General features: G+C 41.5%; 1 protein-coding gene across 3 annotated transcripts in view; it reads left to right on the top strand.

Annotated features, from left to right (window-relative positions):
• Window positions 1-5,198: 5,198 nt before the first annotated feature.
• The window catches only part of TBC1D2 (TBC1 domain family member 2), a 43,252-nt gene continuing 30,925 nt past the window's right edge, over window positions 5,199-17,525 (top strand). Inside the window, exons 1-2 of one of the 3 annotated variants that reach the window (XM_072991897.2) lie at window positions 5,199-5,453; window positions 15,216-15,645. In XM_072991897.2, coding sequence (XP_072847998.2) covers window positions 15,238-15,645 — 408 coding nt within the window. In that variant the 5' untranslated portion in view covers window positions 5,199-5,453; window positions 15,216-15,237. Of the gene's footprint in view, window positions 5,454-5,629; window positions 5,856-15,215; window positions 15,646-17,525 lie in introns of those variants that run through there. The other 2 variants (XM_072991900.2, XM_072991898.2) reach the window with 2 other exon arrangements.

The raw sequence follows: 17,525 nt of genomic DNA on the forward strand, positions 1-17,525 counted from the left end.
CTCTCCACTATCAATCAGGTGTGCCCAGATGGCAGGCACTGAATGCAATTTTATAACCAGTAACGCACAGTATATACTACATCCTATTGTTGCCTCTTCATTGTTTAGGACATTTATAAAAGCCTGTAGCTTTAGGCGATAGATGGACAACTTGTGGCCTTGGTGATGTGGCTGGAATGCAATGTCCATCAGTCTTGATTTCTGATGTCCCAAGTGCCACTAACTGCTGCGAATCCAGCCTACAGAACTTCCAGTCTGGGTGGAAAGGGAGATTATGGGATTTTTTTTTTTTAGTTTTAGGGTTGATGGAAGGTACTCTACGGTTATATTTGGTATGTCAGAAGTTGCCCATTCTCCTCAACAAGGTGCCATGCTTATCCTCAAAGAAGGCATGGAACTTTGGATTAGTGAGTCACCAGCAGATACAGTGGTGCCTCGACTTACGTGTGTTCCTACTTATGAAAATTTCAAACTTATGGAAAGCTCCGGCCGCAAAATTTTGCTTTGACTTGCGGCCAGAGCTTCAAGACCAGAAAGAGGCAGGGGAAAAGGGCGGGAAATTTAAATTAACTAACCATTGGTGGCGAAGAGGCTGCTTCTTTGTAGCTCTTTCGCCCCAACAGTTAGGGAAAGGGATGCGACAGGGGTGGCCAGAGCTGGGAGGCTTGAGCCTCCTGGGTGCTCTGGCAGTGGTGGCAGCAGGGGAGCCTGCGTGGCGGCAGTGGAAGGCCAGGTGGGCTAACAGAGGGCTCCTTTATATCAGGTTAACTATAACAGTGGTTCTTAACCTTTGTTACTCAGGTGTTTTTGAACTGCAACTCCCAAAAACTCCAGCCAGCAGAGCTGATGGTGAAGGCTTCTGGGAGTTGCAGTCCAAAAACATCTGAGTAACAAAGGCTAAGAACCAGTGAACTATAACAATTGAATAGTTCATAAAGACTTTTGCAACTAACTGTAAAGAGCAATATTCAGTGGTACCTCACAAGACTATTATCCCTCAAAACGACGAATCCGCATGACGACGAGGTTTTGCTACCACCATTTTGCTTCGCAAAACAGTGATTCCTATGAGGGAATTTTGCTGGCCGACGATTTGGTCCCTGCTTCATGGACCATTTTTTCGCAAGACGATGATCTTTACAGCTGATCATTGGCTTCGCAAAATGGCTTCCCTAGGGGCGATCTTCACTGGACAGGTGTTTTCGGGTCCGTTTTTCGCAAGACAGTGATTTAAAACAGTTGATCAGTGCTTCGCAAAGCGGCTTCCCTATGGGCGATCTTTGCTGGACAACAATGACTTTACCCCATTGGAATGCATTAAATGGGTTTCAGTGCATTCCAATGGGGAAACGCTTTTCACTAGATGATGATTTCGCTAAATAGTGATTTTCACGGAACAAATTATCATTGTCATGCGGGGCACCACTGTATAGGTTTCGTTACTTGCCTTTAAATCTCGATGATTTCAGTTGATTTCAACAGCATAAATGCTGCATGCTACTCACTGCCACAAAATGTCACAATTTGGATTGATGTTAACTGCTTGACTGTGTTTTCCAGCCATGTACAGAAGCATCCCCAAAGCAAACTGATTTTAGCCATTTCCATGCTGGGGTGGTCCTGTTAAAGAATCAGTAATAATAAAAACTATTATCACGATTATCTAACAGTTTAACAATTATTTAACTGCTTTTTAAAGAGTCTTTAATGGAAATATTTATTAACAGTTTTAATAGATATTGCTTTCAACTGCATACTAAAACTAAACACTATGGTTTATCATTCACAGACTCACAGACCTAAGGCTAACAGGTTTTCAGTTACAACACCATACAAGATGTAAAGATCCATTGAACTTGAGAAAGAAATACAGACCTTGCCCACTTCATCTCCCAAGAGAACAGTACAGTGAGAGACTGATATATAAGATTTAAGGAGAGAAATATGAAGGTTAATGGTCGAAGGAACTCAGGGAGGTATGGCGGGAACAGAACAGAAGGAGAGGGTGGAGATAGAGGCGGGATCAGCGGATATAAAAAGGAGGGAGGAACAGATGCCTCCAGGCTAGGAATGGATCTGGATGAAGGATCCCTGGACTGGAGCTTGGGAGACGCTGAGGGTACCCAAAGAGGAGGCTGATTACAGGAGAAGGGAGAGAGATTCCCCCTAGACCATCGTATTGGGGAGAAGCAGAAACCAGGGAATGGAGACGAAGGCTGAGAAAGGAAAAGGAGAGGGTAGAGAGAGAGAGAGAGAGGAGAGAGAGGTTGGAATGGAGGGTGAGAGAATTCCGGAAGGACTACCGGCAGGACCCTGGAAGACCCCCACACCCGTTGGATGCTCCGTGTGGGTGGACGACCGGGACGAGGACACCGTGCTCCTGCTGGAAGGTGAAGCGGGACCTGCAGTAGACCTGAACTTATCTATAGACTGGCTGGGTCCATGGGATGCAGGTGAAAAGAACCCATTCCTAGATGAAGAATGGAAGCCCCTGACCGACCCGTTGTCGGAAGGAGAAAGATGTCGGGATAATTTTGTTGACACTGGTTATTTGTTAAACGCTCTAATAAACCTTACCCCTGTTTCTAAAGTGCAAAAATCTCCTGATTTATTTGAACAAAGGAGCCAGAAATCGAACCCTCACAAGAGCCTCATGATTACATGGGACCCTCCTAAAGCCACTGGTAAATCATTTGGATTCCTGATATGGATTCTCAAAGATCTGTATGACTTTTACAAGATAACCTCATAGAACACTGTTGAATTGTAGATCCCATCAGTTCCTACAAACAAAAGCAGGAAATGTATGGAACTCTCAATGAATGGTCAGAGTGGTCGGAAGACCAAATGGGCGGGGTATAAATTAAACAAACAAACAAACAAACAAATGGCAGAAACAAGACCTACAATTTGAGGATGGCATGGGGTCGATCCCATGTAATAATGTGGATTCATAAGGATTCATGTATCAGATGGGAGAACTAAAATATATAAAGTCTCAGAAAACTTCCATCAAGGTCTTCATGTTCCATAGTTTGAATACCATGTCATAGACATATTATTTATCATTGTAAAATAACTTATTCCATACTCAATTTTTTGTTCAAATTTTAAAAAAGGAAGGCTTTGGAAAAAAATGGGGAAAAACCCTGTTTCTCCCCCCCATTCCCTCCCATCTCTAGCCATGGTGGCACCACACTGTGACTGATCTGTAATTTTCATGGTTAATTCTGTGGGCACAGACAGAAACTATGATTTGACAGTGGATCTCACGTACAAATCATATGGATCCATGAGGATCCACATCTTGCGTCAATGCTTTTGCGTCATGAATGAGATCTATAATTTGACTGTGGTGTAGGGAGGATCCCATGTAAAAAGCATGTAGATTGATGAGGATTAATTTTATATTTCCTGGATCCCAGTTTTTACTTTCTTCCCTGATGAGAGATAATTTTGACGTCATGAACGTTCCAGTCTAGGCCTGTAGATGGTTGCTTAGTAATTGAAGGAGCTGACACAAATGAAAAACATCGGCAGCACACTCCCTACATCACAATCAACAACACATCTTGACCTAAGATATGGATGGCACAATTATTTGTGTATAATAAAGCAAAAGTGAATGCAGAATTTAATAACTACTATATATGTCAAGCTATACTGAAGATCTAGAATCACTATAATTTAAGACTTTTACCTAAAATGCCATTATGGGTATCCCCACAGGAGGCATGGTTCAAAATGACATATACAGTAAAGGTAAATGGTTAACGTATAGAAATATTTTTAAAATGGAAGGGGGAAAGTTTAAGATGAAGGCACAAGAATAATTAATAGAGGCTGGTTATGACTGTCAGTGGTTTGCATAAGTACAGTTAGCAGAAGGATTTAAGGAAGAAGAGAAAAATGTAGAATTTATTTAATATATATATTTATATATTTATTAGATTTTTATCCTGTCCTTCTCTAGACTATGTCTACTCAGGCCTTTGAAGAACAAAGGCCCATCTCTGCAAAAGAATTATGTGATAAAGAGGATAATCTGGCTTCCAGAATGTATAAGTTATTATTGAAATATGATACAGAGGATGAACAAGTTGAAGGTTAAATGGGCACAACATTTTGGCTATACTGTAATATTCAAATGAAACAGTGGGAGAGAATGTGGAAATATGGATTGAAATTCACAATGATTTACAATTTAAACTTTTATAAAATGATGTACAGGTGTTGCTCGACACAAAAAATGGCTAAAATGCTGGAAATGTCAAGGGAAAAGGTTTACTGTATAATTTCTGGTGAACGTGTAAGATATCTAAAAAATTAAGGAAATCAGTTTACTTAATAATGCAAAAGTTATTGAAACTTAGTTTACAAATGAAACCTGAATTATCTCTGCTAAGCATAATTGACAAACACTTAATAACAAACCAGTACTTGCTAGATCCATGACAATGGCGCAATATTGGAAGGTGAAGCAAGCAAGAACAGTAGAGTACTTGCTACTCAAATACTTCTCAATGGCTACTAAAGTCCTTGAAATGGTGAAATGGCAAAACTCTCAGAGCTTCTAAAAGACACAGGTCTAGCGGACTGTAAAAAAACATGGAAACCCATATGGGACTTTATATAAGATAAAGAAAATATTGACCTAGACATGCATAACTTTGAATTGTAGAATTTGAGATAACAATATGTATAGTTTAGATGTTGTTTCTGTTTTTACTCTCTATTAGTTATATAACAAACTTTATGATAATTATTAGTAATCAAGGAGGAACTGATTCCAAGAAAAACTGAGTAATGCTTGAGAAAATCCAAAGCATCATAGAGTGAGGAAACCATAAAATCGGTGGATCCTCCTGAAGCCCCTTTTCCGTCCCCTTCCCCCCCTTTTTAAATTGTTTTTATTTTTGTTTCTTCCCTTTTTGGTCAATATGTCTTTATTGTATCTGAAACTTAGTTTAAAAAAAAAAACATGACCCTCTACACTTGTGGTGGCATGCCAAGTGAACTGTTCTGCTTGGCCAAGCATGAAAAGACAAAGAGTTTCCTTAGCCATCTCGGTTCATAAATCCCTAGTCAGGCAATACCTTCATAAGGGTCAAATTGGGTCGCAAAATTGTGAGCACAACTTTGAGCTCCTCAGAACTGCGAAACTCCTACATAAATAAGGAATCTCGCGTCGTGGAAACCCTGTAAACCAGAAGGCGGGGTTCTTCAAAAGGGCGTGTCTTCGCTTTCGACCAATCCCGGAGCGGTGGAATTGTATTGTATTCTTTTCCGCTTGCTCACCCGCCGGCCCTGCCCGGGAGAGCCTGGCACCGCCCCGCCCCTGAGGAAATCAGGAACCAGCTGCCCGTCCGTCTGCCCTACACAAACTGCAAGCCGCCCGGGGCGGGGAGCGCGGCGGGCGCTGGAGGGAAGTCCAGGGCGAAGGTGAGCCCAAGGTAAGAGCCGGTGGAGCTTCCGAAGAGGGAGAAGTACATAAAGACCCCGTTGGCAGCGGGGCTAGCTTTTGGCTGAGCATACACACGCCCCACATATAAGTGTCCAGGCGGATTGGTGTCACGCCCCGCCGTCCTCCTGCTGACAACAAGGCTGGCGGGTCACGCAGGATGATGGCGCAGAGTCACTCGCGTCGGGTTTAGAGTAACAATCGGGTCTTGTGGATACGTTAGAGGCGTAACACGTGCAGGTTTTACACAGCGGCGAAACTTTCTGTGCGCTCGGCTAAAGCATTCTCCAAGCATCACCTGCTTGGAGAGTGTACTTCAGCGGACACAACGAATTTTCCCAGAAATGGGTTGGGCTTCCACGCCCATCTGCTGTCTGGTATAGTCCTTCTCAATGTGTGTATATGTGTAATATCTTGTTTTAATATTTTACTGTATATACATTCCATGGTATCACACCTGCTGTCCTGCTGACAGGGCTGGTGGGATGGATAGATAGATAGATAGATAGATAGATAGATAGATAGATAGATAGATAGATAGATAGATAGATAGATTTTAAATTAATTTTTAAAATATTCAACAAACTGACAAAGCTGCATCAGTTCCTGGCAAACTGGGGCAGGGAAAGGATTGTCCATCTACTGCATTAGAGGGTTTGAGAAGCCATATTTTGACTGAAATCTTGGAGCTAAATGTAGTAAAGTTGTGCTCAAGTAGGCCCATTGAATCAGTGGAGATTTGTTGAATCAGCTCCTCTGCAAATTCGATTAATTCAAGTGGGCCTTCTCTAGTTGTTCCTTACTAACCTAGCCAATAGGATTTCAGCCATAGATATAGACACATGGACATAAATGTAAAGAAAAATAAGTTTGGAGTTGATTTTTTTTCTTTCCCTCACTCCCCCAACAAGGGTTTCTAGATTTTTATTGGGATCCCCTGGATGTGGAAGAAAAGTTTAGTAGTTCTCTGGTTTCCTACTGGATTTAAGGAGGAAAGCCCCATTACCCCACCTGGTAACAATTCAGTTATGAATTAAATGTATGCAAAAGAACTGTTCACAATAAGAGTACCTTTATTTATTTTTCTTTTATCAGCTACATTTACATACCTCCTTTCCTCGAATGAGCACAAGGCAGTGTTCACAGTTTTTCTTCTTATTTTATTCTCAAACATCCCTGTAAACTAGAATGCTTTAAGAGAGAATGAGAGGAACAGCCCAAGGTCACGGGATGAGCCACATGATTCAGTGGAGACTTGAACCAGAAACAAGAAAGTCTCAGTCTAGCTGTGCAAATGGTGGTACTGTACAATTTACATTGCCTGTTGCGTTAACACACACGGAGTGGGAAAGGGAACCATGGTCACGGAGGTGGGTAATGTTTTTTCTCTCTTGAAATCCACATTCTCTTGAGAGTATGATCTGATGAGAATGCTTCCAATGTCAAGGTGGTTGGAACCATCCTGTTTCTCTCTCTCTAACGCTTTAGCTTTCTCCCGTCGCATTCTCTTTCCTTCTTTCTCTCCTCCACTCCACACCATGCATAGTGATGAATACTTTCTTTCAGAGTACTTCTGAAATTTAGGGGAAAGGCTGTGTTGGAGCTCAAGGACTAAAGGTTGCCCACTCATGCTCTCTTCAGACCTAAATGAATAGTACCGCAGCTCCACACCAGAGGTTTGCAAGATGGCCACCATAAAATGAATGTCAGAGAGGCTTGAAATATTTTCCTACTGATTTCTAAATACTGGCTCTTCTGATGTCAGATTCACATCCATTTATTCTTTGTGTAACGCACACTGCTCCACTTGTCCTATGTAGAATACAGAAGAGCATTGCTGGCAAATGGTAACCGTCCTAGATCATACTGAAAGATGACCAGCTAAATGAGCATTTTGATACTGTGGCTGTCATTGTGAGGTCATGCAATAATGTTTCCAGAAGATCTGTGGTGGGGACAGAGTTCATGTCCCTTTGCTTTCTGGCAGGTAACGAACTGCTAGACAGGAAACAGTTCAACAGGTGCAGTATTTGGTGGCATGGATGTACTGTGATAGAGGAGCTGTGTTTGCACTGTTGAATTTTGTCAGTTATGCAGCAGCCCCCAAATTTGAAGGACTGTAGTGTCATGATTAGGAACGTGAATGAGCTTTTGAAACATGCACACTGATTAGATCAATTTACCTGTTTAGAAACTTTATTAATTTTATTCTATTCTGTTTTGTTTTGATTGATTGGTTGATTTAATACGCCACTTAATATATCTAAAACAATGTCTCAGCAGTGTAAAGCAGAGGAAAACATACTAAAAAGACAGTGGCTAAAATCTGCTTTTGCAGTTATTCAAAAAGCATAAAATTGAGTGACACTTTGCTATATGTTAAGAAGACTATGAAGGTGTTATCTGTTGCAAATGAATTGTTATTTGATAGATAATGCCTATGGAGTTTTCTTAACAACCTGTGGCAATTCAGCGCTTAAAGTTTTGTCTTTTGCAGAATTGTGCAACAAGATTTGGGCCAATAATATAACTGAAATCAAACAAGTATTTTTTCCTGATCAGTGAGGTTCAGCCCCTGGCTTCAGTTACTCCTCCTGCTTTGTTTCAAGGATGTATCTATCTTCCAGATTTGTTGTAAGGGTTACTTGGATAGGAATAAGTCAAGGAATAGGGGTGCTTTAAGTCTCCAGACCATGGGCCCATTTGCGCAGCATCATTTTCTATGACTGCAAGCAGCTTTCCAAATTTTAGACCCATCTGTGGGAGGTTACTTGTTTTGGTCATGCTGATCAGGAGAGTCCAGGAAAGTTACTTTGGCCAAACTCTAGCTGCTAGAGATTTTTCTTACCTTTACCTTCTGAAGTTCTAGATACTGAATGCATCTGCCAAAAAATTGTGTGCTCCGCCATCCCACCCCATTGTAATTGAATGATAAGGTCTATAAAATGATCTGAAGTCTATTGCCAAGTGTTTTTTGCTAGTTCCTATGTCATGGACAGCTACTCATTCTGCAAACATTAGCAGCTGACAGTTTTTTTTCCTCCTGCTGTGAAATAGTTGATCACCTGATTTCTGCAGCTCAAATGATTGTTTAAGACAAAGAAATAGATAGGTTTGCTGAACAACTAGGTCACCTAGTAAGCCCTTCTTGGAGTATACCAAAGGACTACACGAATACTAAAGATCAAATATTATTGTTAATAATACTGAAAGTTCAAGAGCCCTGCCAGATATGTGGCATTGTTAATTGTTGGAAATTGTTGGTATACCAACTGCTGTACAGTACAGTATTATTATTTCCATTAGTGATACAATATAGCTTGGAGAAGCTACATTTTTACAGTACATTTTACAGAATTTTCCAGACAGGTGTATAGTCTTTTCTGTGAGCTGTAGTCTGAAAGATTAAAATTTCCAACCCGTGCCATGCTGCTGTCTCTCTCTCTCTCTTTCAATGCATTCAGTAGAAATGGCTGGGATTCTTGAGAGTGAGGTCAGAAGGAAATTAAGCTGAAAATATTGGCAAGGATTACATTACATTAATACCTGCCATTCCCTAAACCTGTTGCTAACAAACGCCTTGGTACTAGGTACATGGATGAAAATGTAATAAGAATCCATGATCTCAATTCAAACCTTAGTGACAGAATGGGATTTCTTGAACAATTGTAATGGAGCAGTCTTTCTGTCTTTAATATCTCCACAGCCTTTGCTCCGTGTCTTTGTGCCAGAGTGGCAACTTTAATAAACACTCCCAGAGCATTCTGGGAGATGGAAACATTTGCCCACTGTTTTTAAGTATTGCCCTTTCTGATGTCAAATCTGTGTCCACAAAGACATTGTCCGGTTCACTTTATGCAGAGTTCTGAAGGGCATTTCTGAGAGAAGATAATATGCATCACATTGGAAGATGGGCAAGCAGACAAACCCCTTGATGTTGTGGTGATTTTAAAATGATGGCATTTCTGCAGTCGACATGGGGACAGGTTTGGCACCTGGATTTGTTGCAGGGTCTGGTTCCCATGTTTCTGTGATCTCTGAGTAGGGTGTTCTTAGTTGTTTGAGGCCAGGGGTGTCTGCAAGCAAGGCCTATCATGCCAGGGGTGTGCGAGGGAGGTGCCACTGTCAAAGAAGATTGGTAACTCATTAATGGGACCTTTGTTTTAGTGATTTTAGTTGGGAAATACAAGTTACAAAAAAATGATGTTTTTCCACTTCCATGTGTGTCATGTAGCCAGTGATTCCTAAGCTCTAGTGAGGCTTTATCAATTTGTCGTGTCAGTTTGTGGGCTAGTACTGTATGTAGTCTGAGAATGTCTTAATCAGTGGGTCAACCCAGGCTTTTTGCAAACGACTAAGTAGTTGATTCTTGTTCTTGGTTAGCCATGAAGTAACTTTCCTACAGGACTTTAGCGGGTGCATGTGAGGCAGGAAAAACAGAAGTGACGTTTGTGTTTTAACTATTGGAAGGAAGTCTGTGAGACACTGATATATGAAATCTTTCTAATAATAGGCATGTGTCAGAACTGTGGGATTTTTCTTTTAACTTTTAAAAAACTTGATTGTGTGTTAAGCGATTACAATATAGCTATATATCTCGCACGGATAAATGAACCAAATAATAAAATAACACCAGAGACAGAGCAATATGTTATCTTCTCAAAAAGACCTGTTATGATTTAATATGGATTACTATTACAGTATATCCTAATAGGTTGCTCATGCTGGCTGAATAGCTCATTCTAGTTTAGGTATCTGGTCGCAGAGCCCGAGGCTGAGTGATTCCCTAGTGTACCTCCTGGGAGAAAAGCCGATTTGTGTAGCTGTGGGCAAGCTACACAGTCCAAGGGCACCTGCAGAAAAATGGTAAACCACTTCTGAGTATTTTCTACCTAAAAAACCATGGAACAGTTTGCCAGAAGTCAGAATTGACTTGATGGCGCACTATCATTACCATTAATAGAGCGTTTCTTTAAATTCCATGTGAAAATGGAGACTGTTGTCCACTTTCTTCCTTCTCTGGACTAAATATAATAAATGGGGGCCATATTATATTGAAATCCATTTGCTCATTAGCTGTTTGTATTTCTTGTGTTAGCCTTTTGCCAAGGGCTATGACCTATACCCATTTATATCAGCTGTTCAAGGACAAGGTTTTGTAAAACCATCTTCCAATTGTCAGCCCAATTCTTGTTTTGCTGCTACAATAGAAATCTTAATGGATTTTTATGAAACAGCTTTGTATTCTCACCTGTAAATAGATGTAACTGTAGAGTTTTCAATCAATCAGTCAATCAAACCTTTATTGGCATACACAAAACACCTAATCAAAACGACATTCAGTAAGACACACTCTCCACCCTATCCTATGTACCTTGTAATAATAATAATTAAAAATTTTATTGTCGTAATTAGCCTAGTGATTACATCAGAGGATCCATAAACCTGGCTCACGCAGTGGGTGCTGGTTCAAAACGTGCTATTTTTGGCCTGTTCACTATGTGTGTTAAGAAGCATGCTACTTTCTCCACTCTGTCATTTAATAGAAAATGCATTCTGTCTATATCTGAACACCCTCTTACCTTGAGCAATATTGAGCCCAGATACAGTGGTGCCTCGCTTAACGAGTGCCTCGTTTAGCGATGAATTCGCATAACAATGTTTTTTTAGAAAATAATATGCACCGTATAATGATGTTTCCTATGGGCGATTTTCGCTTAGTGAAGTTTGGGACCATGCTTCGCATAACGAATGCGATTTTAGGTCCCCTGCTTCACTTAACGATGTTTCTTTTTTCAATTTAAAAAGTGTCTTAGAAAGGTCAAAAACAGTTCTGAATGCTTGGATTCGTTAGAGGACCCCCTAAGTTGTGTGCAAACCTGATTTGGCTTTGATCTGACTTTTCGTTAATTTATGGTGAATTTTTTTTTCGGCCCATAGGAACCAATGGAGCTGTCAAAATCTGACAGCTCCATTGGTTCCTATGGGCCGAAAAAAAATTCACCATAAATTAACGAAAAGTCAGATCAAAGCCAAATCAGGTTTGCACATGACATAGGGATCCTCTAACGAATCCAAGCATTTAGAACAGTTGCTGAGTCTTCGTTAATTTTTTGTGAATTTTTTCTTCCCCCATAGGAACCAATGGAGCTGTCAGATTTTGACAGCTGTCAAAAGTTGGGGGGAAAATTCACCATAAATTAACGAAAAGTCAGATCAAAGCCAAATTAACTTTTGCATCCGTTTTAGAGGGTGCAGAAGCTAATCCAAGCATTTAAAACCATTTTTGACCCTTTTATGACACACTTAAATTTGCAAAAATTGACTTCGCAAAGCCATTGAAATGCATTGAGTCAGCTTCAATACATTCCAATGGAGGAAACATTGTATCGTTTAACGATGTTTCCTATGGGTTTTTTCGCTTAAGGACGGCAATCCGTGCCTATTGGAACGGATTAACCGGTTTCCAATGCATTCCTATGGGAAATAGTGTTTCACATAACGATGTTTCACATAACTTTTTTTTTTTTTTGGAACCAATTAAAATCGTTATGCGAGGCACCACTGTATTGATTGTGGGGTTCTGATTCGGTGGCTCTGAATCAGGTGGCTTAGGGGGGTAACAAGTCTTATTTGCTGCACTTATGAGATCCTGGAATTCGGTGTCTAATATTCTGCATTTAATCAGCTGAAAGGCTTCCTTGTGGGGCAGGGAGCTAAGTGATTCCACTGACAGGCCTATTAGTGAGATTTTCTTTTCATTATAGGCAAGCTCTCTAGCGATACTTAGTTCTCAGAAAATGTGGTGTAAAAAACTGCCCTCTTTGCAGTTATAATGGATCTTCAACCAATTTTTGATTGATTGCAGCCATGCCTGAGTCACTCCCATATTTTGGCCTGTCTCTAAACAGAGGGCTGCGTATGGCACACAAGTTGGTACTTCCAGGATTTTCCGCAGAAACATAGATTGGATTTGCTCTAGGGCAGAGGTCCCCAACCCGTGGCCTGGTGCCAGTCCGTGGCCTGAGCTGGACCAGGCCACGAGACAGACCTCCCACCCCTTTCGCATGCAGTCACCCCCCACAGATTTGTGAATGTGCGTAGCATGCCTGCGCAAGTGGGCCACCATTAGCACATGTGCCCATGTGCCCACGTGAGCGCCACACCGCTGTTTGCACATGTGCACAAGCGTGTGTGCCCGCAGAAGAGCCGCACCATCGTTCGCACATGCGCACGAGCGCTGGAGTGCCCCGCCTTCCCCAGCCAGTCGGCGGGGTGAAAATGTTTGGGGAATGATTCCAGGCCTTTATCCATAAAGGTATGCCTTGCAATTTTGCTCTTGCTCCATCTATAATGCCTTCCATAACTTATTAAAACTCTATACTTACTTACCTGTAGAGTTTTAATAAGTTATGGAAGGTATTTGCATAGATGGAGCAAGAGCAAATATGCAAGGCTTTTTCAATATTCAGAATCAGCCATTGTTTGATGGCAAGACAAGATAGTAAGTCAAATCTAGCCTTCTCAAACCAATGTTGTTTACATGTTTAAGACTACAACTCCCATTATCCTTAACCATTGGCCATGCTTGCTGGTGCTGGAGGGAGCTGTTGTCCACAACATTGCTTTGGAATCTTATCCAAGATTTTACTCTTGACCTTAGACAAAAGCCTGAGAAGCAAGCAGCCTAAGATGAAGGTTAAGTAGGACTTGCCAACTTCAATGCAATTTGCAGTTGCAACATTTACTGGTAACTAATTATGGTTCTGCAGCACTAAAAGTTTATTTCACTCTTGGAAACGCTAATTGAACCAATACAGGAAAAGAAACCCACATTATTTGTTTCTGTACCTGCTCGGTTCATGGGTCTTAATCTGCAATTTATTCATTAAAAAAAAAGAAAGGAAAAAAAGGAGAAAAAGAGAAAAGAGGATGGTTATACAACAGAACAGCATACTGTATTTAGTAAATGTCTGAATAAATAATCTAATTGCTTGTGCGACAACTCAGTTGATACATTTTATTCATACGAATTGGTCATTTCAAGTCACACATTCTTTGTGTGGGGAGGTTATTACTTCAATTTGTTTTGTACTGAATCATTCTCCAACTTCTTATGATAGTTATATGCCTTTAAATTAAACGTCTCTTTTTTAATTGCAGAGCTTGCACCAAAATAGCCAGTCTTGACAGGTCCTAAGATAGATAAGACTTGAAGTCCAGCCTCACAGTTACTGTGCTGGCAAAAAATTAGGCCAAGGTGGCAGTAGTTCAGTTCTAACTAGAGATGGGGGTATTCATATTCATATACGAATACCCGTGCACAGGTGGACATAATGAGGGTCCAGCCCCCTCACCTTCTGCTGTTGCTGTGGGTTCCGCGCTCTCTTCCGATCGCTCCTGAGCTTGCAGTCTGTGAGCAACTCTTCGACCTGGCATCGAGGCTTGTCTTCCCTCCTTCTGCCAGGAATGGCTCGCAGACCGCGAGCTCCGGAGCGATAGGAAGGTAGCGCGGAGCTCGCAGCAACAGCGGAAGGAAAGTAGACGGTCCGGCCCCAGGGGCCAGACACTCGTTATGTCTACCTGTGTGGGGGTATTTGTATCCGAATACAAATACCCACATCTCTAGTTCTAAGTAATTTCCAGCGTCCCTGCGCTGGAAGAGGTTTGCATTCAGCACAGCTTCAGTTGGCTTAATGTCATCTTTGCCAACCCTCCCCCATCTGAGCTAGATACAATTCCATATTAGCACTATGGCCTTGAAAAGTTAGCACAGTGGTTCTTAACCTTGGGTTACTCAGGTGTTTTTGGACTGCAACTCCCAGAAGCTTTCACCACCAGCCGTGCTGGCTGGGATTTCTGGGAGTTGCAGTTGAAAAACACCTGAGTAACCCAAGGTTAACCACTGAGTTAGCATGCCTGGATGCAATGTAGCTGGATAGAGAGAAGAAACTGCAGAGAGACTTCCATAAATCTAAATCACAGCAGCTCTGTTTGACATTTGAGAGGCATCTGACTGTAGCTTCCAAAATCCTACCCTACCTCCTGTATTTGGACGACCCAAGCAGAACTGGGAAAAGCTGTTCTTTGTGGCAAGAGAAACGACACTTTTCAGACCTACAAAGCTGTAGCCCCAAAAGCAGTTTGTCCAAGCTCAGAAATAAAGGTTCCCATGCCTCATTTAATTAGAGTTGGTGCAGGAGCACTGTCTACAACATTGTTTAGATATCTGGCAGCGAGATAAAAGCAATCTGTTCAGTTTCTGGTAATAGGAAATTAAATTTTAGGCAACAGTATTTCAAAATGAAACTTGACTACATGGGGTGGGTACTTTACTTTGAAATTGTTGTTACACTTAAAAAATACTAATTAATTTATTTACTTAGGTAAAGGTTCCCTTTGACATTTAGTCCAGTTGTGTCCGACTCTGGGGGGGTTGCTCATCCCCGTTTTCAAGCCGTAGAGCCAGCGTTTGTCTGAAGACAGTTTCCGTAGTCATGTGGCCAGCACGACTAGACACGGAATGCCATTACTTCCCCACTGTGGTGGTACCTATTTATCTACTCAGATTTACATGCTTTCGAACTGCTAGGTTGGCGAGGAGTTGGGACAAAGCAATGGGAGCTCACTCCGTCGCGTGGATTCGATCTTATGACTGCTGGTCTTCTGACCTTGCAGCCCAGAGGCTTCTTCGGTTTAACCTGCAGCACCATTACATCCCTTGGATTTATTGACTTAGCCATTTTTATTCCAGCAATTCTGCCCTAGAGGAAAATATGGAAGCAGATTCCGAGAGTCAAGAGTCCTCTGTACTTGAAACTTCAAATAAGTCGGGAGAAGAAGCGGCAGGCACCAGGGCTGGTAATGGCTGTGCCACCGAAGGACATGCGCCTCATTGCACAGAAGGTTGGGAAGATGCGTGTTTGAAACATGGCAAAGAAACCCCAAAGAAAATTCTCTGTGGCTATTTAAATAAATGTTCTGCTAAAGCACCAGTCAAGGCTTGGAAGTCCCGTTGGTTCTTCTATGATGAAAACAAATGCCATTTACTTTACTACAGGACAGCACAAGATCTTAATCCTTTGGGGAGCATAGACATTTCCAGTGCTAGCTTTGATATCAAGGTGGGAGTGGACGAAGGTGTTTTTGAAATCAAGACTCCCAGCAAAGACTTCATCCTTAAGGTATGTGAAATACATGGGTGGCCCATTAGCGGTAGTGGAAGGTTGTGCAACTGGGATTGTGGCTGACTGCATGTTTCAGGATGTGAGCTTTCAGAAGATTTTGAAATGGTGATTTGAGAAAATTCAGGCAGGGATTTGACCTTGGTGGTACCACATAGCTGTGGCTGAAGCAGAGGGTGAAACCCAAGATCAGCCATACTGGGAACAGCAGAAGTTTGGATTCTTTGGCCTAGAGTCTCTTTGCTTCTCCGGTGACATAGAGGAAGGAAGGAAGCAGTCTATGCTAAGTACAGCAGCTTTGACCCATCACGCTATTTTGGGGTTCCCCATCAGCCTACATCATCATAATTTAATAGTGAGGGGTTATGAGAACTGCAGTCCAAAAACAAACAAACAAAAAAACCCAGGAAAACAGTTTCCATTCCTGATCTAGACCATGAATGAAGAATCTTTGGCCCTCGTGATGGTTTGGGCTACAACTCTCGTAATCTTGACTGTGCTTGTTAGGTCTTCTGGGGTTTTAAATCCAAAGCCTCCAGTGGGCCAAAAGTTCCCCACTGGACAAGCTAGGAAGCAAAAGAGAGGAAAAGAAGCCATACTCTTGGCTACCATGGCTATTGTTGCTATAGGAGAAGATACACTCCTTTTCCATAGAAAACCACCCTTGCCAGAGGCAACAACTAACAGCAGCAGTGCAAAGAAAAGTCAGGGCTCTGGTATATTTGCATTATAGAGAACAAAACGTCTCTTACTTTGTATGGAGGCTCACAGAATCATGGAGTCGAATCTCACCCCTTGCTCAGTACAGGAATCCAAGTCAAAGTGTATCTGAGAGACAGTTGTCTTGTTTTATCTTGAATGTCTCCAGCGTTAGAGGGCTCAGCGCCTCCCAAGAAAATCGATTCCAGTGCTGTACTGCTCTAATAGGAGGTTTTTCCTGATATTCAACTGAAATCTGGTTTCCTGTAACTTGAGCCCATTATTACTTGCCATGCACTTGGGGATAATTGACAGAGATCCTGCTTCTCCTCTGTCTGACAATCTTTAAGGTATTTGAAAAGTGCTATCACCCCTCAGTCTTGTTTTCTCAATCGTGCCTTGTCCTTCCACAGGCAAGTGAAGCCCTTTATCTTCAGGCAAGCTTAATGACTGGCTGCATTTTCATGGATGCTATACTACTTTAAATTACTTTTTTTGTGTGTTGTTCTTGTTTGCCATCTTTTCATGTGGTATTTGTTTGATCCTTTTTAGTATTTGCATATTTACTGTTTTTAGGTTTAAGTATTGTTTTTGAATTAAATAAGGTGCTTTGGATCGTTCTTAAGGAAAAAGACAGAGTAAGAAAAAAAATTAAATAGTTCTTTCAGTCCTTCCTTGTAAGCTTTGGTTTCCTGTCCCCTCATCATCCTTGTTTCTCTCCTCTGAAATTGTTCTGGTTTGTCAGCATTCATCTTAAAGTATAGTGTGCAGAACTAGACACAGTACTCAAGATGAGACCTGACTAGCGCTGAATAGAGGGGAACAGTACCTCACAGACTTTTGAAATTATACTTCTGTTAATACAGCCTAAAATAGCATTTGTCTTTTTTGCAGCCGTATTGCACTGTTGGCTCATATTCAGCTTGTGATCTACAACGATTCCAATATCTTTCTCACTTATATTACTGAGCGAAGTATTCCTCACTTTGCACCTGTGCATTTGCATTTTTCCCCCTCTACATGTAGAACTTTGCACTTATCCCTGTTAAATTTCACACTGTTGTTTTCAGCCCAGTTCAAGCCTATCAAGATTTTTTTGGAATTTGGTTCTCTCTTTCAAGGTATTCCACCTATGTTTTTTAATCATCCATAGATCTGATCATCATTCCCTGCACACCCTC

Source organism: Pogona vitticeps, chromosome 2 (genome assembly GCF_051106095.1).
Source record: "Pogona vitticeps strain Pit_001003342236 chromosome 2, PviZW2.1, whole genome shotgun sequence".
NCBI lineage: Eukaryota > Metazoa > Chordata > Lepidosauria > Squamata > Agamidae > Pogona > Pogona vitticeps.